The sequence below is a fragment of the Acinonyx jubatus genome, chromosome C2 (genome assembly GCF_027475565.1).
Source record: "Acinonyx jubatus isolate Ajub_Pintada_27869175 chromosome C2, VMU_Ajub_asm_v1.0, whole genome shotgun sequence".
Lineage (NCBI taxonomy): Eukaryota > Metazoa > Chordata > Mammalia > Carnivora > Felidae > Acinonyx > Acinonyx jubatus.
In genome coordinates, this window is record NC_069384.1 from 3,741,982 (window position 1) to 3,766,751 (window position 24,770).

Below are 24,770 nucleotides of genomic sequence, written 5' to 3' on the forward strand. Positions count from 1 at the left end.
CCCACACGGGACCCTTGGAAGAACTGCCCCCTCCGGCTGGTCCTCAGCGAGACCAGGAGCAAAAAGGGGCACAATCCTACGGTGGCACCCGTGGAAGGCTCCCAAGGTGCGGCTGGAACCAGACCCCAGGTCCCGCAGCTGTCGGACCCCGCTGCTCCCCCTTCTCGCCTGACAAGCCGAACTTAGAAGCGAGACCCTTTGGACTCGCGCTTTTGCCTCTCCTAACACTGGAGGGGCTGCACATCTCTCACGCAAGATTTCACTCTTTCCTCTAAATGAAGAACCACAGAGACGAGAGGAGGCATTGCATTCAGAACTCGCGACGAGAATTAAATCTGGGCAGCTGGCCTGGATTCAGTCCCAGCAGGTGGACACCCCCCTCTTAACCGCAACGAGTTCAAAAACAAGTCAACAGGTTGTCTGGACGTTAGCTTAGGTCATCCGAGTGAGCCGTTGTACCCAGCTACCTGGGGACGCAAGGAACATCGTTTGCATCACTGTCGCCCAGGGTCTGTGTGAAGGCGCCAGTGGGAGGCACCTGCCGCCGACGGGGGAGGGACGGCATCCCGGGACTGACCGCCTCTCTCAAGGCGCCCCAAGGACTTTCTGAGCAAATCCCCTGCCTGGCCACGACAGTATTCGTGCCACACACCAGTTAGCGCCCTGTTGCTTTGCACATGCATTTTCCTCGACGGCGGACAGCCTCACATCCGCCAGATCTGCCCCCTACCCGTCTTCATCTATTAAGGGACAAATGTAATTTCTCAAGAGTGGAAAATGGAGAATGTAGGGAGGATGCACTCCTAGGGAAATATTTCCTTCTGAGGACGCAGCGACACTTGGAAACTAGGTTTTCGATCTCAAGGAATCTGTTTCCTTCTGAAATGGCTGAGACACCGCACGGTGCGCTCGGGTCACAAATGGTGCCTGGTAGGGGGAGGGCTGGGTCCTGCATTGCAGCTCCCGGCCAGCCCGTCCTTAGCAGGGTCACAGACCTGCCTCCAGAGGGCTTACCTGGAGGGAAAGAGGTCTTTAAATACCCAGCGCACCTGATGTCACTGTGGCGTGACCAAAGCCATCCCCCCGGCCCCACCCCCTCTCTATTTCACCAGGCTGTTCCCATGTGGGACTTCCTACCTGTGACATCTTGCAGGCAAATCTGTCTTGACATTAAACGAAGACTTTTTATGGCGCCTAAAAAGCGATCCTGGTTAAATCGCTTCATCTGGCCGGTGATGCCCCATTTGCACAGAACCATGAAACTCAAAGCTACATTGTAACATGTCTCCACTGTGTTTACTAAAACGGATCAAAGCGGGAGCAAAGGGATCACCACGTGGAGCAAAGGGATCACCAAGTATCTGCGAGTCAAATCCATGCTCCAGCAAAATCTGAACGCTCTCCATTCTCTTCAAGTAGGAAATAGAAGCTTTGGGAACACGGCTGAGGAGGCGCAGAACCTCTCAGGGCTGAAAGCGGCCTTGAAGACCGCCCAGCGCTACCGTTCACAGACCAGGAGATCCAGGCTCAGGGCGGGAAGGAGCCAGAGTCGCTAGGAGACCCCGGCCCCAGGGCAAGGAGATTCCGAGGGGGCAACACTCCATTCCCTTCTCTGGCCTCTTCCGACCTCCACCCTGCGGTCACACTGCCTCTGACGGCTGGTAAGCGCCCAGGCACCTGGTAGCAAGCCAGAGGCCGTTTACCCCTCCCCTAGATGCACCCTCGACCTCCTTCACGGGGAAGAAGGAGCTTCTGAGCCGTGGCATCGCCACCAGCCCAGCCAGGGCTGAGAAGGAGGAGATGCCACCGAAACGGGCCTTGGCAGGTGGCATTGCCCACAACCCTGTCCACTGCCTGGCCAAACCACAAGCATCTCGGCCACACGGTGTTCGCCGCTTTCTTGCAAGGGCCTTGGATGCTCTGGGGTCTGGGCACCCTCCCCACCGCCACCCCCCAGCCACAGTGGGTTCCCCTCACGGCCCTCCGTGTGCCCCCCTGGACTTTCCGCAAGCCCAGCACCCCCAGCTCCGTGGAGGTAGGTGATGTGATACGTGGGAAGAGAGACACATGGGTAAAACATCAACAAAGCCAATTTTCTGGACATGTTGTAGGCAAAATTAAGGTGTTCAGAGAGTTAGGAAGAAATAAACAATAAGTTTTGCTTAAGATAAGAAGCACGGGGGGAAACAGAAGGCTTGGGGGGTGTTGGCCAACCTCACCCTCCAGCTTTCCTCACGACTTCTTGAAATTCCGGCGCGGCTGAGCGCGTGCAGCTCCAGAACCTTCTCTCCGCCGGGGACCGTGTCTCCATCTTTTACAGCTTCAGCCCGAAAAACGAGACCAGCCCCGCGGTGAAGTTCAACCCCTCGCCTCTCGAAGCAAAGTGTGTTATTTACCCTGAATCGTGTTCTTCGACGAGTACTAAAAAGATACAGTTTCTTCAAATGGATGAGAGTTATCGGCTTTTGGCTTGGAAGGTGACTTCTTGGAGAAGGAGGCAGACCGTGGGGGGGGGTGACAGCGACAGTCATGAGCGGGGCCGCGGGCGCTGGCCTTCCTCCCCGGCCGCCCAGCCGCCGCGTTGTGAAATGCTGCTCGCGGACACACCTCTACACCCGCTTCCCCAGCGGAGCCAGAAAGGGGGACGGAGCGAAGGCCCGGCTGGGCTGCGTGGACGGGGCGGCCTGACGCCCGCGGCCTGAGGGCGCTGCCAGGGCTGGGCGGCGGGGGTCCCTGTGTCCGCGGGCACGGCCCTGCCGCCGCGATCGTACAAGCCACCCTGGGCCGCACTGTCTACTCCGCCCTCTGCCGGCACTCCGGTGTTTTACCTCTCGGCCCGGATTTTGTATCTCAGGACGAAGTAGGCAATGAGGCGCAGGGAGATGAAGAAAACCCCCAGGACGATGAAGTCCAGGTAGAGCTTGGCATCCTCCACGTCTAGCTCCCGCAGGATGGCCTCTGACTTCTGGAAGTGGCACGTCTCGTCGATGCCACAGTGCAGGTCCTCCCGGTCCAGGCCGTAGATGGACAGGATGACCCCTTCGAACCCGTACCTGCGAAGGAAGGCACAGAGCGTGAACACTCTGCCCGCGGCCAGGGGACCCCGCAGCCCCGCGCGGGGGGGGATCCGGGTGAGCCCCCAGCCAGCCCTGACCCACAGCATGGCCGCCCTCCCTTCCCCAGACCTGTCGTCACGGAGATACCTCCCAGCCCTGCAACATCGTCCCAAGACAAACACATCCAGCGGCTTGGCTGAGGTCTGTCCACTTTTTGTCTCCTCCAGAGCCTCCTCCCGAAAAACCAAACTGGACGCACAGTAGGGAGTCGTTTGGTGGGGAAATGAATTGAAAACTCTTTGATCAGGGCGCCTGGGGGGCTCAGTCAGTTAAGCGTCTGACTCTTGGTTTGGCTCAGGTCACATGATCTCACGGTTCGTGGGATCGAGCCCCACGTCGGGCTCTGCACTGACAGTGCAGAGCCTGGTTGGGATTCTCTCTCTCCACCCCTCCCCTGCTCATGCTCTCTCTCTCTCTCTCAAAATAAAGAAATAAAAATTTTTTAAAAAGCTCTCTGATCACCTCTGATATTACATACTTTTTTTTTTTAAATAGTTAGGACCTGATCACCTTCAAAGGGACGTAGAACATCTTTTTTTACTAGTTTTCCTTATTTTTGAGAGGCAGAGAGAGACAGCATGAGTGGGGGAGGGACAGAGAGAGAGGGAGACGCAGAATCCAAAGCAAGCTCCAGGCTCCGAGCCGTCAGCACAGAGCCCGATGTGGGGCTCGAACTCATAGACCATGAGATCATGACCTGATCGGAAGTCAGACGCTCAACCGACTGAGCCACCCAGGTGCCCCAAAGGACCGTAGAACATTTAAATAAAACCCTTCTGTGCCAGCTCTCGTTCTGTCCCAGCTCTACAGTGCCAGACCAAAAACACCAATTTTTAGGAAGAAAGACCTGGGTTTCGGATTTCTTGGTGTTGGAACGCACACCGATCGCTGAAACTCTGTACGAGTGCTTTGTTTTGATTTTGTTTTCCTGAACAATACATCTGGGTCTGAACTGACATTCTAGAAAAGGAAAGCTTCTTCCCAGCTTCGGATCTCAGGCATCACCCGGAGTCGCTACAGCTGGGGGAGGCGAGCTCTGAAGGTGGGCGCTGTCCAGTGAGGCCAACGTGCCAGGAAGCCCCCAGCAGAGAGGACGAGGTCCGGGCGCCACAGTGCCAAGGGGCCAGGACGCTCTTGGTCGAAAACAGTAGGATGTTTAAAACATGACTTGGTTTCTCCTGGATTTACACAGGGTCAGAGTGACGGGTGCTGTTCGTTCCCGAGAGGAACGAGGTTCCTAAGATGAAAACACTCTCCCCACGGCAGCTCTCCAAAACAGGCGGAATTTGGGGGTCCACAGTGGCTCCTCCAAGGCACAAACTGCTAGTATTCATTTTATTCTTATGTGTGTGTGCGTGTGAGTGTGTGTGTGTGTGTGTGTGCATGTGTGTTGGTGACGATGGGAACACATAAGACTTAGGGAAAAAAATGAAAGGCACCAACGGCCTTGGATCCGTGATGCAAGCATCATGCTGGCCTGTAGCTGACGGCTGAGAAGTGGCTTTTGTCCCCTCCCTCTGTGCGCACAGCGCTCCGAGTGATGAGAGACGTCACACACGCTACCTGACGTAGGAGATGTACGACATCCACTGCAGGTAAGCTGGGATCGTGTCGAAGCTGACGAAGAACCCCGAGAAGAGGAGGACGGGGATGGCCGTCACAGGGCCCACAAAGGTTGCCACCTGGCGGGACACAGGGAGCACGTGCTCAGAGGCGGCAGAGGGGCGGTCCCGCCCGATTTCCTCAAGTGTCCCCAGGAGGCCATCCCCCACGTGTCTGCAGGGTCAGCAGCAGCCGGGGCCGGGCCAGGGTGTCAGGCTGGGGCCCACGAGGCCAAGACGGCACGAAGGAGCCCCCGTCCTCCAGCAGCAGGGAGCGGCTGGGATGTCGGGCTTGGAGATCAGCGGGCCCCAGCAGAGGGGACGGGAGGCAAAGAGACAGAGCCTTCTGCAGGGCTACAGTGGGGACCGCAGTGACTGGCGGTGAGGCAGCAGGAACAGCACCTGGAAGGTCGGACAGCCAGGTGCTGCCACCGCGTCCGAGGGAGGAAGGGCCGTGAGCGCTATCCCCTGGGCACCCACTGTGGCCGGTGGGCCCAAGCACTTTCCACAGCCATCCCGGGGGTACCATCGCTACTCCCGTCCGTGGAGCGGGGGGCCACCCTAGGGGCTAAGCAGGTGGGGCTGGCGGGTTGGGGGGCAGGGCGATGCCGGACACGTGAAGGGCACGTGAAGCCCCAGAGAGCACGTGGAGGGGCTCGGGGCAGGGTGGGGGCACAGACTGCAGCTGGGGAGGGGGCGGTCCACGGGGTAGTGGAGTGGATTCCCCAGAGGCTGCAAACCGTAGGACTCGGAGCCAGCTGCGTGAGCCTGACCAGACCGTGTTGCCTCTTGGGCCTCAGTCTCCACATCTGTGAAATGGGGACAGCATCCCAGCTAGCGGGAGGGCGTGGGGGGGCTCCATGAGCTATCATGTGCCACCCGAGGGCCCCTGCTGGTGGCAGCGTACCAACCCTGACCGGCCACAGCAGTGCGAGTGCTTCCCCAGGGAGCGACCAGGTGAAGCCGATCCAGGCGGTCAGGACAGAAGCGAAGCGAGAGGGGGGTCTGGGGAGGAGGGGTGGTACTGAGCCCCGCAGGGCAGCAGCCCCGGCCGCACCGGCCCAGGTGGGGGAAGGGAGGCCCTCAGGTGGTGTTTCCTCCGCCGGTACCTGCAGGGACGTCGAGGCAGCTCCAATCAGCAGACCCAGGGACTGCGCCACCAGAGAGGTCATGGTGCCCAGCGCGGCAAACAGGACGAACCTCACGGCGTCGGACGGCTGTGACGTCATCCAGTACACGATGCTGCAGTAGGCCACCGGGAACATGATCTGGAAGCACAGGGTCCATCACGCCCCCTGCAAGCGGCTGCCTCCCCCACCCCCTGCTGGCAGTGAGGGAGAATTCCCGCCCCCCCCTCCAACCTCGCCCCTTCATTCACACACCTGGAAGGGGACATCGGCCATGGTCTTGGCCAGGTAGTAGGCTTTCAGGCTGTACCAGTAGTTCAGGTGTTCCCGAAGGAACACTCCCATCTCCAGGGGGACTAGGAGACAGCAGGACGGAAAAGGGGTCAGCCGCACGTCCCCGGCCAGCTGCAGACGCGCCCAGGTGTCCCCGTGCTGAGCTGGAGGCCGCGGCCTGGGCCTGTGTGCGTGCAGCGCTCAGAGACGGAGCGAAAACATGTGAAGTGAGTCACCAGCCTGCAAAAACTGCCAACTGGTTTTATAACCCGAAGAGGCACCGAGCGGAAAACCAAAGAGCGGAGGACATCTCCTCGGAGACTGAGCGTTATTTCAGTGATGCGCTCAAGTAGTTACGGCTAACCTCACCACTGACCAATGTGAGTCCTTCCGTGGGCAAGAGCCCCCAAGCTGGTCCTGAGGATTCAGGGCCGTGCAGGGCGGCAGCACTCGGGCCGGGGGGCGGTTTTTACGCCAGAGTTCACGGTCAGCCCGAAGTGAGCAAGGGCAGTGCGCTCACAAACAATCCGGAACTACACAGAAATCCATCCAGAATAGCTTTACCCGCTGGCAAACTTGGCCACAGCAGGCTCCCTTAATAAGGGAACGAGGTCATGCTACCCCAGTAAAATTTGAGGGATTTCTGATCAGAACACCTTTCAGAAACCCCCCATCAGCCTTCCTCCATGCTGACAGATATGTCATTAGTGGTTAATTCCTTTGGCTTAAACATGGTATGTATTTTCTCGTCTAAGGGAAAATATGATAGTACCTGTCAACCAAGAAAATGGCACTTCGAAGAACCAAGATAGTATGCGTCAGAAAAGTCATCTATGGGCCACGCCCCGGTCTCAGCGCCCCACTGGTGGGTGGGTCTAGGGTCAGGCACTCACATGTGAGGACGGTGGGCATGAGGGCCGCGAACATGAGGAACAGCATGGAGAAGAAGAGGAAGCCGGAGTTACTCAGGACCTTCTTGGCTTCGTTCCCGATCCCCAGGTAGAGCAGGCCGATGAGGAGGCCGATGCCGATGTGAGACGTGATCCGCAGGTGCGTCAGGACCTGGGGGCAGACACGGCTCTCACTGGTGTTCGCGGGGGTCAGGCAACGACAACAACGCCAAGGCCTCTGGAGGCATCAGCTGCTGATTTCTCCTCCAGAAAAGCAAGCCTGAACCCTAAACCAACTCTCTCTCTCTCTCTCTCTCACACACACACACACAGCATTTAACTGCTGTGAAAACAGAAGCAATTGCTAGAATAGATACATCCGAGGCCGCCCCTCGGAGCACACTGGCCCGGGCGGCCCCCAGACCTCCAACTTTCCAAGTAGGTCCCGGAGCCCCACTGGGCACTCGGCCGTCCTCGGCAGGTAGCCCGTCAGGTTGTCCACTGGGACAGGTGGACATGATCACAGCTCCCGGTCACTCACCACCTCCCGCCTGGCGGGCTCTGTACATCTGCCAGCACCTGGGCCCCCAGGGACTCCTCGAGGGAGGAGCACTCCCACTTGGGCCTGGCCGGTGGGACGTGCGCACGGGAGACGGTCTGCCGCCCCCAGCGGGAAGTTTTACAGGCCGCCTGGATTTCTCTCTCACGCTTGCCCTTTGCCGCGTCCCAGAAAAGGAGCCGTGTGTCCGCTCCGGGTTCCAGGATGAGACACGTGAGGCAGGGCCACAAGCCACAGCCACCAACACACGACACCAGTGAGACATACATGTTTCCTATTGTAGCCACTGGCATCTGGGGGCTGTTTGTCACAGCAGCATCGTGGAGGGAAAGCTGACTGACTGATGCAGATGCAGGGAAAGCAATCCGAGAGCCCCATCGGGATGAATAAAGTGGAAAATGACCCGACACGCACGAGACACGGGAGACTATCTGCAAACACCCTTACCGAATCCCTCATGATACTGAGGAAGGTCCTTTTGAAGAGAATGCAGAACTGGGTGAGGCAGCTGGCCGAGAAGCTGTGACAGCCTTCCATGGAGGTGGAGTCCTGGGGACACACGCGGGAAGGGGGAGGGGTGAGCCGCCCACCCGGGACGCGCCACCCCCCCCCCCCCGGCTCGGAGCCCCCATGCAGCAGCGTGCAAGGTGCAGCATGCAGCCATCCCACGGGGGGGGGGGGGGGCCGGGGGTTTGCATTACCTTTCTCAACCCCTTTAATCGTTTTGCCTGCTTTACCTCTTCAGAGGGCCGGTGCCAAAGAAAAGGGTTCACCTCGGCATCCCCCCCAGGCTCTCTCCTGTGGTCAGAATCACACATGCCCTCCCGGACGGCTCTCACCAGGCGGCTGTTCTGGTCACCGTATTCACCGGACGCTACCTCCATGACTGCAGGAGACACAGGCGGGTCAGCCCCGGGCCCCGGAGAGGTGCCCCCAGGTCCCTCCCATGGAGCCAGGCGGTGCTCGTTTTGCGACAACACAGCCATTAGCCTGGCGGGGATATTTTCAACCCATTATATGGACGCTGTGTGACACGATGAAATCATTTCACAGCCAGTGTGTTTTCAGACCTAAACTCCCCTCCCCCCCACCCAGAAAGGCCATTCATCATGTCGGATCCTAGAAATGCAAATTCAGGTGGTGATGCCAGGGAGCCTGGGAGGTCATTAGCTCACCATCTATTGACTTATCCACCCACTGATGTTAATTGAATGCCTGTTTCAGCATTCAGGCCGCAGGGTTGGAGCCAGAAGGTGAGCAGAAGGGGGCTTGTGTGTCCCTATGGGCCGAGGCGGGAGTGATTCTTCAGCACCGTGGAGAAGGGCCCCGGAGGCACCAGGCTGCGTGGGACCATCAACCCCACCTCTCCATCCCCAGGGATGTCAGACCCTGTCTCTGGCTCCCACTGGCCTCTCCTTGGCCCCTGGTTCCACACCCCACACTACTGCTGCCCCTTCTCGCTCCCGACCTGAGGTCTTGGTGCCTCCTTCCCACGGCCCCACCTCTCCCTAACATCCTTGCTGAGGCCCAAAGTCCCCGGCCTTGATTTTTTGGCTCTGTCCTCTGCAAAACCAGCTGTCTGCTTTCCCTGAGCCTGAACCCCTAAACCAGGGTGGTCAAGCCCTCCTAGGTCCTGTCATAAACCAGGACATGTTGCCTGGAGACTGGAGGGACACAGCCACAAGCCCAGGAACGCTGGAGCCACCAGGAGCTGGAAGAGGCGGGAAGGAGCCTCCCCCGGGACTTTCAGAGGCAGCACGGCCCTGCCCACACCTTGACTTCTTTCTGGCCCCCAGAACCACGAGGTTTTAGACCACTCAGTGTGTGGCTCAGCAGGCACGGAAAGCAGGAGGTGCTGGCAAAGATTGGACCCTGGCACCGGGGTTGAGGTGGGGGAACAGTACTGAGTCGGGGATCTCCAGAACTTGGGGGTCTAGTAAACATGAAACTGCAGAGAAAGAGAAGGCAAGAGGGATGCCAGGGACTCCAGCTTGCAAAGCAAGGTGGAGGACATTTGGTTTTGGAGACAGCCTGGAGAGGCTGTTGGGTTTGCTGAGAGCTATGCGGGGAAGCATGATGTGGAGGACGGTGCTGGGCATGGGGACCCGGTGGGGGGAAAGTGAGGGCTGGCAATGTCAGTGCCCTGGAGGGTGTGGGTAGAGAGGAGAATGCCTGAGACCACTGCCGACACGGAGGTGTGGGCCCCTGCATCTCAAGGCCCGTGAAACTGGCCTCCAAGCACCACCCCTGCATCTCAAGGCCCGTGAAACTGGCCTCCAAGCACCACCCCTGCATCTCAAGGCCCATGAAACTGGCCTCCAAGCACCACCCCTGCATCTCAAGGCCCGTGAAACTGGCCTCCAAGCACCAAGGCCACCAATCCCAGGACCACCAGCTCAGAAGGAGGAGCTCGGACCATCAACGTAGTCTCTGGACACTGAGCATCACCTTTTTTGCTATGTTTGGTCAAAATTTAAATCAGCATTTTAACAATTCGGTAAACCGACGCAAAAGGGTCACTTCTTATTTTTAAAGGTTATTTCTTTCCAGAAACAACTTCTTTAAAAGCAGAAGCGTAACACAGCATAGCATTAGGAACTTCTGCTCCTAACAGCTCCCTTGTTCTAGTTCCCAGGTATCTTATCTGGAGGAAAGACAACCTCTTATCTGTTCTTAAAAGCTCCACCGCAGGATGGCACTTGACCCATGTTTGGAATAGTGAAGGAATTCCAGATTTGGGGGCTTCAGGTAAAAGCAGAAACCCACTGAGAGCGGAGAAGAGCCCTTTTCTTTCCCCTCCAGCTGGTCAAGGCTCTACTTACCAAAGTCAGCAGGGTTGTGATAGGTTGGGCAATTCAGACCTAATTCCCTCAAGTATGGCACAAGATTTGAGACTTTTCCCCGGTACACACATTGTCCTTGACTAAGGACATAAAGCTGGAAAAAAGTAAGGAAAGGGAGAACACCGACCTCGTCTTCCTTTGTACAGCAACAAGAGCTGTCAATCCGTCCACCCCTCCACCCACCACCCATACAACCTTCCACCCACCCACTCACCAATCCTTATACCCACTCACCCACCCACCCCTCCACCCCTCCATCTAACCACCCACCCATCCATCCACCTACCCGTTTACCCACCCATCCATCCATCCATCCATCCATCCATCCATCCTTCCATCCACCTTTCTACCCACCCACTCATCCATCACCACCCATTCAACCTTTCATCCATCCATCCATTCTTCCATCCACCTTTCCACTCATCCACCCACCCACCCACCCATCCACCACCCATTCAACCATTCATCTATTCATCCTACATCCATCCACCCATCCATCGATCAATTTTTCTCACTTTCAGGACAGCTATACATTACCTCCCCCAAACTGTTAAAGTTCCAAGGGAACTTTAAGTCAGGGAAGGTATTATATGGACAGGCATTACTTTACTATATCGCTTCCTGCCCCTTCACACTAACTGCCTGCTAGGAAAGATTTTTGAAGGTATACACATTTCATCCCTGGGCCTTTTTTTTTTTTTTTTTTTTTTTTTGCTTATTATAATACTGAAACCTAAGACTTATAAAAGAGATGATGTCGTGCACACGTGATAACCTGCCATTTAATTCTGTAAAGCAGGTGTTCCCCATTGTTACAGGGGTGGGGGTGGAGGATGAAGCTTCCACAATGTCAGTGACTTGCCCAAGACCCCTTGGCCAGATACCAGCCCCAGAGAGAGAACGCTGGCCAGCTCTCTCAACCCCTTCCTGCCCTGCCACCTTAGCTGCCGATGACTCCAAAGTCTTATGAAAAATAACACTTGAGGCCATTCAGAAATGAAGACGCCTCCGGGAACCGACAGGAAGCAGAGTCCCTGGGACTTGGCTTCACTCAGGCTATCATCAAGTGGTCTGCACACCTGGTCAAAGAGCTCGAAGAGCTTGGCGCTGGGCTGATGGACAGTGCAGATGATGGACCTCCCTCCTTGGGCCAGTCCTTTCATCAGGGAGACCACCTGGAAGCAGGAGGTGCTATCCAGGCCGCTGCAAGGCAAGGGGCACTGTCAGATGCCTGTGGGACCCCCCAGCCATACCCTGTATTCAGCTCACACTGGGGAGGCCCGTGCTGCACGCCTGAGCCTGTCATGTCTTCTAGAAGCGGATGGAGAGAGGGAGGGAAGTCAGGCCTCCCCTCGGGGACCCCGGGATAGGAGAAAAAGATGGGCAGGCAGAGCACATGCCTCCCCACTTCTGAGGCTACTGTGGGGCCCCCCGTGGACACTGCTGATGGGGAGGACGGGGCTCCTCCCTCACTGCTCCTGATTACCTGGTGGGCTCATCGAAGAACATGACGGGAGGGTTGTTCACCAGCTCCAGTGCGATGGCCAGGCGCTTCCGCTGGCCGCCCGAGAGGCTTCCGGTTCTCGTGTTGGCGCAAGACAGCAAGCCCAGAGCCGTCAGGATCTCCTTGACCTGAGGGAGCAACAGGGCCAGAGTGTCCGTCAGGGACTGCCCACCACACTTCACCACCTACAGGGCCCATGTGGAAACACCTGCTGCCTCCCGCATCCCACTCGTGGATACACACGGATGGGACTGCAGAGCGGGGCCCATTGCCGAGTGGACAGGCAAGTTTCCAAGTCCGAGGTCCTGATTTGGGCCCAGGAGACTGGGAAGCAGTGCTGGAGCCAGGCCCGCCTGGGGCGGAGTCTCCAATATGCCTCCTGCAGAGGTGACCTTGCGGGCCTCTTTAAACCTCGCTCAGGGCCCAGGTCAGGGAAGGTGCCCAATCACCGTTTGTGGAACAGGTAGACTGGCAGACGCACAGAGGATGATCAGGTTTCTGACCAGCACAGAGGGGAGGGCCATCGTGGCAGTTAAATGGGATAAGGAACCAAAACACCCAGCTCAGGGCTTGGCACACAGGGAGCATTTAATCAACAGCAGCGACCAATGCCACCATTTTTAGCGCACGCGGTTCCTGCAGACGCGCCCCACGCAGGCCGGGTCTCTCCAGAAGAAGGAAAGCTGCCCCCTGGCACTTGTCAATAGAAGAACCAGGTGTCCGACGTGCCAGCAAGGCCAGGAAACCGCCTAAAGCCATCACCACCCTCCACGGTGGCCCTGCCGAGGCCGGCCCCCGGGAAGCAGGCTGGGCACCAGGATACAAACAGTCCACTGGGACGACGCCTTCCTGTCCGCTCCAGATGACTGACCCAGCATGGGCTCAGGGAACAGAAAGTCAGCAGGCTTCAGTGCAGTGTCTTCCCGGAGGCAGCCCCTGGGAAGGCAGGGGTCCACCGCCGCTGTCCCGCGTCCACACCAGGCTCGCCGCCCAGGGCCAGCCCCCCTGGAGGTCCCACCACGGCCACCATCCTGGCCCCTCGCGGCAGAAGCAGGCGGACCCCAGTCCAGTGGCTTCTCTGGGGAAATGAGGTCATCCCAAAGGAGAAAGAACTCCCAGGGAAGAAAAATTTCACTCCAGCTCTTGAATTCCTGGTGCACGGTCAGTACAGAATGCAAGCCTGGGTGATGATAAGAGCTGGGGCACCACTGCCCCCCAGCCCGGGAGGCAGTCAGGTCAGACGGACTTGGGTCTGAATCCCACCAGGCTCTTCCCTTGCTGACCAATAAACCCAACCCACGGCCCTTCTAGGACACACTGCATTTGAGGGATCCCAACCTAGAAAGAAGGTCAGCAAGGTTTCCCGGGAAGGGCCATCGAAGGGGGGCTGTGGGGGGGTGTGTGTGTGCCCTGGCCCACTTCCTTCCCCTGCAGACAGCACCTGTTGGCTTTCCCAGAGCCACCAAGCTCATTTGGTCTTCTGGGACACAGACTGAACTTGCAGAATGAAGGGTCATTCTGGTTGTTCCAGGTTCGTCTTTGGGGTCCCCCTGCAGCACGGAGCATGCCCTGTCCTGTCCACCATCTGTCCTCTTGGGGATCACTCCTTGCGGTTGGGCGTGGTCCCGTTCCACGTACCCTTGGCCCCCACAGACAGGACGCAGGAGGTGGAGGCAAATATCGGTGCCTGTCCCTTCTCCTGCCTAGCCAGCCCATTTCTCCGGCGTTCTCTCAAGAGTGACACTCTGCTGGTTGGTTGTGTTCTAAAACTAGTCAGAAAGAACAATGTCCCAGCCCTGGGAGACCTTGCTCCTGAGAAAGCCCCTTGCTGGGGACCCTCGAGGGCTGAAGCTGCTTTTCTGGGAACCAAGGAAGTCTGTGGACAACACATTCCATTACCTAGTAGAACATTCTATCCTAAGGGCACCTGGGTGGCTCAGTCGATTAAGCATCTGACTTCGGCTCAGGCCATGATCTCACGGTTCGTGAGTTTGAGCCCTGTGTCAGGCTCTGTGCTGACAGCTTGGAGCCCGGAGCCTGCTTCGGATTCTGTATCTCCCTCTCTCTGCCCCTCCCCTGCTTGTGCTCTCTCTCTCGCTCTTTCTCTCTCTCAAAAATAAAGGCTAAAAAAATTTTTTTTTTAAAAATAGAACATTCCATTCTATTGTGTTTCCACAAGATACAAACAACTGTAACTCAAGCTAGGGGGAAATGAGTCACACTCGCCAATGTTTCATCCTGGAAATAACCAGCCAATCCGGCAGATGCATTCTCGGGGGAGGCGGGACCCATACCTGGCTGAAAACCAGAACGGGGGCTTCTGGTAAGAAATGTGTGCGGGACCCAAGACCACCGCTAGGCGTGCATGCTCATGGTCTTGCTCGGTCCAGCAGCAGACGAATCTGAAGACGGGGCAAGCCTCTTGCTCCTTCGGGACGATCAGCCACGCAGCTGGCAGACGAGACCCTCACTGACTTGCTGTCTTTGCTCTTGTAACCCAGCTGAGAACAGCATGAGGCTCTGGTCTGCTCGTGTCTTAGGTCAGGCGTATGGAGGACATGTGCACAGGCGTGGCCCACCCGGGAGACACCTGCTCGCCCCACCAAGAGGGCCTTCTCGCCCCGTCTCTTCTGCTAGAGCAGGAAGAGTGGGTTCCACAGCCCTCCCCAAAGACTCCGACCAGCTCCCCGATGGAGGCTGGAAGCCGGTTTCTGAAGACCTGGCTCAGGAGGCAAGAGGGCCTGTGTGTGATACAGAATGTCAGCCGAGAAGCACGCATTGCCCTCCCAGCCCTCCAGCGAAAGCTACGTTCCTGTTCCCTTTCCCCACGGAGAGGGCTGTCCAGGAGAGTCGTACTGCAGGAAGATCACCCCGAGTCTGCTCTGTGGATCCACGTGCTAAGTCAGCTTCACACTGCCCGGAGGGCAGGGGCGGCCGTGGTCTCTAGCCCTCATTACAGACAACGGTCCAGAGCGCTGGAGGCAGTGACCCAAGGTTATCCAGTGGGTCCTAGGAGGCCAGAGCTGAAGGGGTCCCCCTGTGGACCTAGCTCCGCCTCACGGCAGGGCCCTCTCCGTGTCAGCAAGACCCTCCACCTCCCCTGTCCACTCACCACCGTATTGTGTAGTCCTGAGCGGAACTATAACCTGGCCCTCCCTCGCTCTGAGGGGCCTTCCCTCCACGGCTTTCCCCGGCGGGCCCGAGGTGGTTGTTCACTCCTGGGGGCCTTCCACGTTCGGCACCAACGACCCAGCCCACCCCTCCCAACTTCCTAAGGGGGTCCCCACATTTGCCCCGTCTCTGTCCCGGGCCAGCAATCTATTTCATTCCTTTGGGCTTCAGAATAAAAGAACGCCACAGGGGGCATCCTGACAGCAGCAGGGGTCTTGGCTCCGCTCCCACCTGCATCCACCGCGTGGCTGACCTCGGACTCCCGGGGCTGACCCTGAGGGATCTGAAGGGCGCCGGCCAGGCCAGGGTCGGGGTGGGGGGCACAGGGGAGAGAAGGAGCCCCAGCGATGCCCAGCATTGTGTTCATGGCACACTCGTGGAACTTGAACTAGTATGTGCCACGGGAGAGGGAACAGACGTGGGAAATAGACTTGCTATTAATGTTCCTTAACCAGGCCCTGCCTCTCATCACTGCAGATTACAGCAAACGTAAGGCGCTGACCAGCACCGCTGGCGCTGAACCTGCAACCTACTCTTTCTGCCTCCGGACTGTCGTCTTCTGATGGTGTCAGAAGACAAGAGAGTACTGCGAGAGTGGGATTTCGCCCAATTTTACTCTTCCATTGAAATCCCACTAGCACCAGGCTAGCCAGGGAGCGGAGGAGGGAAGTTGAGTCTCCCCCAGACGATGTGTAAACATAAATCCGTCACACCCGCCGCCGAGTGTGGCTTGCCCACTCCCGATGGGGTGCTGACCTGGCACCTTCCCTGTGCCCTGGGCTTTAGGGAAGCGGCGAGGAGGGGGACGAAAAGGTTTATAGAAGGCCTCCAGCATCCTGGAGACTTACTTATTTGATTTTTTTAAGGCTGCTTAATAACACGTTAAGAACCAAATAATCTTCTTGTGAGTGCGTGTGGGTGGAGGCTGGTTATTTTTAAGCGAGTGACTAACCATCTTCATTGTTAGTGTTTTATAAAAAACAACAACAATGGAGTACAAAGCACATTAAACACTAAAAAGGGGCAGAACGCTTGGTCTAGTGTTGAGGCTGGTGTCCTCTGACCACCTAAGCTTTCCTGCCGCGCCCTTGCCATTTGGTGGCTACGCTAAGAGCTGTAAGTCTTTGGCAAGGCGGCCACTCCTGGGTCCCGCCTGCCAAGCCTGGGGCACACACTGAGATGTCACTGTCCCCCCATGCAGAAGGCTAGGTGACGAACCAGCAAACAAAAGCAGGGCCACAAAGTCCCTCCCCACGCCTCCACCAAAGGGATTTCACGCACTTTCTGGACCACCCGTGGCCCAATCCCACACTTACCATCTCCCTCCTGCCTTCATCCTTCTCCTGGAGCTTCAGATGTGCAGACACCTGCAAGGTGGGGAATCAGAACAGACCGCGGTCAGCAGGGCAAGCTAACTCACTGGTCTGCTGTGGGCTGGAGCCTGAGCGGCCACACTGCCAGATAATGGAGGAAAGCCCCTGGCGCTCTTGGTTTCCTACCCCCCTTGGCTTAACAAAGGCGCGGTCCCAGAGAGCAGCACGTGTCTGGATTGCTTCCTGTCATCTCAGACGGCTTCTCTGCTGTGCCCACAAGAGAAGGTGGGTAGGGGCAGCTGACAGTCAAGGAAACCCCAGGCATCAGGGGCTTAAAGACCAGGCCACCCGTTAAACCACTGGACAGCTTAAGGCTATCCACAGTGGGAGTGCTTACACCGCAGAAATTGGGAAGTGCTAAATATTAGGACCCCCCCCCCCCCGGCCTTGTTTTGTTTTGTTTGAGAGCCGGTTGGCTGTGCACAATGCTGCTGGGTAAAACCTTGGGTAGCAATCGGCATCCAGTGTCAGCCCTGGTTCTGCCCTGCCGGGTTCCGTGGGCCACCATGGGAGACAGGGGCCCACCTCCCATCCAGGCCTGGGTGGCTCACAGGGCCGGCTGCCTGCTGGGTAACACCGAGTGTCACCTGGTGGTCTGCCTGGTGGTGGTAAGGATCAGAAGCAGCACGTGGAAAGGCACAGCTGTCGCGACACATGCCTGGGACTGGGTGTGGGTGGCTGGTGTCACCCCCACCCCTGTGACAGGACCTTCTGAAGCCAAAGGCATGATTTCCCCAAGAGAGAGGTGGTTTTCAAGGTATCATACAACTCTCAAAATCAAAACCTTATTTAATTTCATGCTGAAAATGGATTTCACAGCACAGCCTGGTGACAGCTTGGTGAGAGTCACCAATCTTGTCTGCAAAAGAAAGCAGTGATCGAGCTGGAAATCGAAATGAAGCTTCTCAGTCAAGTAACCAAATGTTTAGTTCAGTAACTCGCCAAGAAGCTAAACTCTGGTCTCCCAGGAGAAAGGCGAAAAACTAAGTTTCAATTTTCTAAATCGACTGTTCTTTTCGTAACCCCTCCTAAGTTCCCTGTGCCCCATGAGAATGGCCATTTGGAGGCAGAATAAGCTATTAGAGGCACTGAGCATGTGTGCCTGCTGGCAAAGAGACGTCTCCCCTTCCAGAACATTCAGCACCAGGCATGTGAACGAAGACAACCCACAGAGCAGGTCGGGGACAGGTGGCATATCCTACATCTTACCTGTTCCCCTTTGCTGATCTGAGAAACCCTTGGAGTTGCCCTTCAGATAAGTTGGCAGGCAGCCCTCTCCAAGCCCACAGAGAGGAAGCTTTGCCCTGTCCAGGTCAGGAGCACAGGGCAAGACCTCTCTGGGCAGGAGAGTGAAGGTAAAAGCCTGTTTACTGACCAGGCCCCAGGCAGAGCACCCCAGAACATTCCCCACGGTGCCAGGAGGGATCTGGGGGCCGCACACTATCTTTTGCAGCAGGTGAGGCCAAGGCAGAAAAGCTAGCAGCCCCATGCACAACCAGTGGGGGGCCGAGGACAAGACCCTCAAGGCCCTAACCCAGGCACCAGATCGGGGAACTTGGGCCCAAAGCCACAAACAACTAAGGGCAGCTGATGGCCCTTAGGGGCGATGGGGGTGTGTCTGATGGTGTATCAGTAACCTCACAAACTTGGCCATGAATTTGCCATCCAGAGTCTATGAGAAGTCAGAGTCTTGGGAGTTTGTTTTCGATGAAGCTGTCCAAACAGCATGCCTGGTGTGAGAGCTGCGCTGGAGGGAGGTGGCTCGCAGAGCCCCCAGCCCCACACCGGGCACTGCTCTAATGGGGGGAGGGGTAAGGGGGGCAGCCCGTGCAGGCTCAGGCCGGTGGGCGGCTCACCATCATGGCTTCCTGCACAGTGAGGTGTGGCAACAGCATGTCGTCCTGCATGATGTAACAGGACACCTTCCGGAAGCAGCGCAGATCCCGGGGCAGGCCGTTGATGAGGACGACCCCCTTCATGCCAGTCTCCCTGCAGAGCCGAGAGCGGACACCGTCAGCTCCTCCTCCAGGGCCCTGGGGAGGGAGGAGGCCCCTCCCAGCATCTTCCCGACGGACCATTTACCGCAGGGACACCAAGGGGCAGGCAGGAGGGGATGGGGACCCAGAACAGTACCAGGACTCGCAGGAAGGAGCTGCATGGAGACCACGCTCGGGATGGACGAGGAGGTGAACCGAATCCGTAAGTAACCGGCGCTTACGAACAAAGATGCGCGTGGGTGCTCCCACGCGTGGCCACCAGGTGGGACGTCCCCCCCCCCCCCCCCGCCACTGTGCTGGGGTTTGTGAGATTGGCTTCTGAGCAATGTCGTGAGTGGCCAAGGCTACCCCGAAGGCCAAGACTCTGCAGCTGGGGGTGTGGCCGCTTTATAGGAACCAGCTCCTGAGGGCGGAGACTGAGCATGCTCCCTGTGTGCAGGTGGCTCGGAGGAGGGGGTCTGGGCCCTGCATCCATTCGGCCAAGCGGATGCTCCTTCTCCACAGGGGAAGTTGTCCCCTGGCCCAGCGACAGGTCGGGACATGGCGTGTGCACCCCGGAGACCTGAAGGGCATGGCCTCCCCCTCCCAGACCCATGGTGCATCTGCGCTGGCCCAGGGAGGTGGGGGAGGCCGGGACAGGCCCCTAAGGAAGTGCCTCCTGGATGTCTCGGGGCACAGAAACACCGAGGGATAATGGAGACCAGTGAAATTACGGAGTCTGGTTTCCAGTCTCATCCCGGCCATTACTATGACCTTGGGCTCTTTCTTCCAGGCAATGGGCTGGGATCCCCACCCCCCCCTCCCCCAGGGAATAGCAACCTCCAGGCAGTGGGCCACAGCCCCAGGCTGCCTGAGCACCCCTAGGCCAGGTAGCAACTGTGGGTGTGGGATGTGCTGACAGTGGCTGCCCCCCCCCACCCATGCACCCCCTGATGCTGGACGTTGACTTCAACCTTTGTCAGGTTTTTAAAAATCCTAATTTCTGGCATTAAGGAGTAATGCAGAGGTCCCAAGGAAAGAGGTGATAGTGTCTTTTTGTTTCCAGGAGATGAAATTCTCCTGAGTATTAACAGTGTTTGCTACAGTTAGCAAATGCAAGCCCGAGAGCTGAAGACAGGTGACTTGAGGAGCACAGTTTCAACACCCATGAGGATTGGGCTTTCCGGTGATGCCCCCAGGAATGACACGGGGCAGGACGTCCAGGGCTAACACAGGCACTGGCAGGAGTGTGTGAGCTCGGGGACCCAGCCTGATGGTCCTCCTGCTCATCTTACATTAGACCCTGACTCACACTAGTCTTAGAGTTCTCCTGCTGTCCCCTCCCCAGCCTTGACCTTCCTCCTTCTTCCTATCCTGCGCCTGGCCGCGGCTGAGCCCACGAGGGAGCCCACCCGGCTGCTCCGTCCCGTGGCCTCCTTCCCCTGCACGTGGGCCGTCCTCCCTCCACCGTCACGTGACATTGAGCAGGTGCTGCCCTCTGACACTTTCAAAGTCACTGCCATCCCTGCAGGGCTTCCTTCCCGGATCCCAAGGCCTCTCGCTGCTAAACCCCACAGGTCACAGTCTGTACAGAACCTTAAGAAGTGACAGGTCGAACAGAAGGGGCTTCTCTCTCCCGACTGCCACCCACAGGCCAACCACGTTGTGAGGACCTGTTTCTCCACAGAGACGTGCTCACCTGTATCCAGCCAGAATGTTCATGAGTGTGGACTTCCCGGCCCCAGAGGGACCCATGATGGCCACCAGCTCCCCGCTGTTGAACTTCCCGGAGATGCCTTTCAGAAGGGTCTTGTATCCTGCAGAAAGCACATCACACCCATTTCCCAGCTGCCGATCGCAGGGATCGTGGGCTTTTCCGCCAGGCAATACAGGCAAACCCACGAGGACACCCGACGATGTAACCACGGCCAGAAAGCAAGATCTTACACGCGTGGCCTAAATGCCGAGTTCTGAGGGCGAAAGCCCACCGCCCGTGTGCCTCCATCTTCCTCAGTTGCACACCCCCCGGTGTTATGTTAGCAGCGTGTTAGCAGTGCCACACGTGCGCTGCTCTAGTGTTTATAAAGCACTTGCGTGTGCATTAATTATCTGGCCTACAGGGAATCCACCATCTCGTTTTGGAATAAGACCAGGGGGTCTGGTGTCTCCTTCAGGACCCCCACAGCCTGTGTGAACAGATCTCAACCCAGGGCCACACCGCCAGCCATGTCACTTCTGCCCCCATAGTGGGGAGCAAGTGTGTTTACTTATTTTTTTAAATTTTTTTTTAATGTTTATTTATTTTTGAGACAGAGAAAGGCAGAGCGTGAATGGGGGAGGGTCAGAGACAGGGAGACACAGAATCTGAAGCAGGCTCCAGGCTCCGAGCTGTCAGCACAGACCCCAACGCGGGGCTCGAACTCACAGAGTGTGAGATCATGACCTGAGCCCAAGTCGGACGCTCAACCGACTGAGCCACCCAGGCGCCCCGCAAGTGTGTTTATTAACGAAACGGTTATTTCATTTATTTACAGTTTGGACACACACGAACTATTCATGCAAGATTTCTTCATAAACCATCGCCTTCTAATTAAATAATTAAAATAGTATTAATTAATTAATAATTAAGGGCTTATCATTTTGCAGCCACATCAAATTGCTTTGGAAGCTCTGCCAAGTCTCCATCCGAGAGCCTCGTAAAAGGAGAAGGACCACACATCACAGAGAGCCACGTTCGCCCACCTTCGAGTAGACGGTTCAACGTGCGGCAATAAAACAGAGGCGGCTGGATCCACGGGTAAAGACTCCTGATTCGGACCCATTTCCTCAGTTCCTGAGAAACGTGCTCAGAAGGGGCCCCACCAGGACCACAGTCACGCAAACGAAGCGTTTCACCCCCCACGGCCAACACTTACAGGGGCCGGTGAAGCCCTCCAGGCAGGGAGCCCCTCTTTTCGACTTTCTCCCCAGTCGCTGGCTGTATGCTCCCGGTACCCCCAAACCTGCACAGGCCTGGGGGGGTTCTCGCCCAGCTGTGTACTCGTCTTCCACAGATGGGGCCCCTCAACCCCGCACCTGTCACCATGTGCCACCTCGATTTGGACAGGGAGTCTCCGAGGACTTGTTTAATCAGGCAGAGAGAAGCAGAAGCAAAAAGCAGGAAGCCTGTGGCCCCGCGATCTGCCTCATTACGGAGAGCGGCAGAGTCCCCTGGGGAGATTGCGCCGGGTAGGAAGGGGCAGAGTAGCTCACATTCCTACCGCTGGGATGTGGGGGACTTAGCGGAAGGAGCAGAGGGAGACCAGCTGCAGGCAGGGGCTGGGACCCCAAGGACGGCGCCTGCATCTGCCCTGTGGCGGACGGACACATGGAAAAGCTGGGGATCAGCAGAGGCTTCCCCTTTGCAAGGTCAAGCTCCCCGTGCGGTGGGACCTCATCAGGCGCCCCGGGGCCTGGGCCACGGGGACCCTAATGACATCACTGAGGGCGCAGTAATTCCAGGCAGGCATCTGCTCCTTCCTGGCCTCCCGCTGGGCAGTTCAGGTGGGGATCGGGGTTACTCCCGAGCAAACCCTCCCTTGAGTCTGTCCTGTGAACCAGTAACCTCCCAAGGATGTAGGTGACTCACTGAGATGGCCATGTGCGGGCCACGGGCCGTCTGACGGCCTGGGGGCGGCCTTGTGCCTCGGGGTTCCAAGAGGCCCTTTCCCTCTGGGCAGAGCCCATGGGGGCTCCTCTGACAGCACCTGGGGCTGCCCCTTGGTATTGGGGTGCACACTGGGCACCAGATAATAGCACAACTCACACGCCGGCCACGCCGGCACACCGGGACGTGCACCAAACCCATGGGAGCGGTGGACTCATCTGGCCCTTTCAAGAGAAGGTGGGCCCGTAGGGGTGTGGCCTGTGGTCTTGTCATTTAGAGCCACCGACTGGGACTGTACATGTGCCCATGAACCCCGTAGTGGCTTCGTGGGCCAGGGCCAGGTGGAGCGAGGCTGGTGAGGCTGACGGCTCATGCCTCGGGGAGGGGCGCTGGCTCCCAGGGCAGCCAGTGAGGCCAGGTGCATGCGGCGGGCTGGCCGAGGGGGTCCTCCCGAGTGGGGCCTGCACGGGTCTGGTGGCGGAGAAGGTACCAGACCCGGCGTGGGGCTGTGCTTCTTTAAGATCAGAAATTTGCTTTTCTTTAGAAACAGCGAACACACATTCGGGAGTGAAGAATCGTAAAAGTGACAGTGGAACCAAGAAATCACCAGTCTGTCCGGACCCGCAAGGGTCCGAGTTCACACTCGGACGTGGGGCCCCCAGTGTGGTGCCCAAGGACCGGGCACACCCATTAGAATCGTGTTTGTGAGTGTCCCACACGTGCTCACTCTATCTGTGCAGCAAACTCGTCCTTGGCTGCAGAGCCTTGCACTTGACCCCTTGCAGAAATACGGAATGCGAGAATACGTGAGGCGTCCCAAACCCCTGCCCTACGTCCCGAGCTTGAGCTCGGCCCAGCCCAGCTCTTGGCACGATGGGGGAGCCACCTCCTTCGTGTGCTGTGGACACTCGATACGCGTGCTCTCCCTGCTGCTTCTGGTGAGGCAGTGATTTTCCGGGGATTGCCAAGTGCGGAAACCACAGAGGGGCAGGGCCCCCCTGCCGCGTGCGGACAGCCCATCCCTAAAACAGCCGGGCAAGAAGCCAGATCAAAACCCACACAACAGAGGAGCGGAGAGACAGACACAAAGACAGAGAGGACAGTGCCCCAGGTCCCTCCAGCCCAGGGACGAGAACTCTGCTCAGACACCAGCCCTTCCACCTCAGAGGAGGTTAGCGCCACTCTGTCGCGGGGACCCACGTTGGCAAACAGTGCTTCAGGGGGCAACGGCGTCTGTCAACCCCCACAAGGTGCTGGGGACACACAGCGGCAAAGCTTCAGCCTGGGGGGGGCACACAGATGTCTCATTTTGTAGAAACGTGCCCTTGGAGGGGAAGGACGGGGGACAGCCCGGCCCTCGGGCGAGTGCCAGCTCTGGGCGCGCTCACTCGGGGTGAGTGCGGCACCCGCTTCGCTCACATCTTCCCCTCTGTGCCCCACGGCAAGCTGAGTACTGGGTTCCTCCCCATAAGCTACAGACCAGAAGCCAGGGCCCAGAGAGGGCATGTGACCTGCCCAAGGTCCCACAGCGGGTCAGCAGAGAAGGCCAGCATTCCAAGCGCTGCGTGAATCTCCAGCAGGGGCTCTTGCAGCCAGGGGCCTGATGTGCCGCCAGTGCCAGCAATGCTGTCGCGGGGTTTGGGCGTCGCTCCCATCCCCCAGCATGGCCTGACCACCCCCCCACACCCGAATCAGTGTCAGCTCAACCCAGGCACGTGCGTTCCGTCTGCTACTGTGTGAAGCACTTCACAGAGAAAGGGAAGAAATGACGCGCCTTTCGCCCCCCAAAGACAGGATCCCCTCCCTCCCCGGAGGCCCAGGTTGCCACCCGGGGGCAGGCGGAGCTGAGAGGTCCCAGGGGGCTCGGGCCCAAAACGCCCTGTGTGCACCCAAAGATCTCGGAGCGGGTCGAATCCTCCCCTCCCCTTCCAGACCTTCATTCCCTAAAACGCCCTCAAGGTAAAAACAAACACTTCCTGCCGGGATGAGGGACGGTCTTCTGTGGTTTAGGGAGGACTCAAGCCCTGTGTATGTTAGGGACCCCTCGGTGCACGTGGGAAGACAGGCGTCCTCTGACCGAACAGACGCTCCCTGATACTAAAGTGCCTCCAGCCACCCAGCCCGGCGGCGCAGGGACAAAGGGGTTCGGCAGACGTGTTTCAGAGCAGCGCCCGCAAATCGGGGCCCGCTGTCAGAGCACTCGGGGTCCCATTAGGCCCCGATCCTGGTGACCTGCAGAAAATAACAAGCAGCGTGTCCCGCAGGCTCCAGCTAGTGACTCGCTGGCTCGGGCCTCATTGACCGAGTTGTGGCTTTAGAACAGGCGGCTGTTTCTAGAGGGTTTCCAGGGTCAGTGCGTCGCTAGGTTTTGTTTCTGAGCCGCGGCAAACAAGGGCGCGCTGTCTCACCGCGCCGGGCAGCGGAAGGAGAAGTAGGCGCCCCCAGAGAGGGGGCTCTTTCCGTGCTCGTCCGAGGGCCGAATGCCATCCTGATGGTCCAGGGCGCTGACCCCGCCGGGGGTGGGGCACGCACGCCATAAAAATAACGGTGCAGGAACAGTCCCCACGTGGGCAGCTGTGCAGAGGCCACAGAGGGGCCGCCCTCCTGGGTCTGCTCGCTCACTCAAGACCCGGCCCAGGTGGCTGTGCCCACAGAATAAACCACCGACTCCCCTGCTTTGCTGCAGAAGCA

General features: G+C 58.0%; 1 protein-coding gene across 3 annotated transcripts in view; it reads right to left on the reverse strand.

Annotated features, from left to right (window-relative positions):
- Positions 1–2,087: 2,087 nt before the first annotated feature.
- Positions 2,088–24,770, reverse strand: part of ABCG1 (ATP binding cassette subfamily G member 1) — a 69,059-nt gene continuing 46,376 nt past the window's right edge. For 2 of the 3 annotated variants that reach the window (XM_027041548.2, XM_053220520.1), the window contains 13 exons: positions 20,133–20,250; positions 18,314–18,446; positions 16,401–16,451; positions 11,896–12,041; positions 11,489–11,612; positions 10,389–10,503; positions 8,268–8,452; positions 8,014–8,115; positions 7,011–7,179; positions 6,100–6,200; positions 5,827–5,985; positions 4,680–4,798; positions 2,088–3,053 (listed from right to left, as the gene is read on the reverse strand). In XM_027041548.2, coding sequence (XP_026897349.2) covers positions 2,825–3,053; positions 4,680–4,798; positions 5,827–5,985; positions 6,100–6,200; positions 7,011–7,179; positions 8,014–8,115; positions 8,268–8,452; positions 10,389–10,503; positions 11,489–11,612; positions 11,896–12,041; positions 16,401–16,451; positions 18,314–18,446; positions 20,133–20,250 — 1,751 coding nt within the window. In that variant the 3' untranslated portion in view covers positions 2,088–2,824. The remainder of the gene's footprint in view (positions 3,054–4,679; positions 4,799–5,826; positions 5,986–6,099; positions 6,201–7,010; positions 7,180–8,013; positions 8,116–8,267; positions 8,453–10,388; positions 10,504–11,488; positions 11,613–11,895; positions 12,042–16,400; positions 16,452–18,313; positions 18,447–20,132; positions 20,251–24,770) is intronic. The other variant, XM_053220521.1, reaches the window with a different exon arrangement.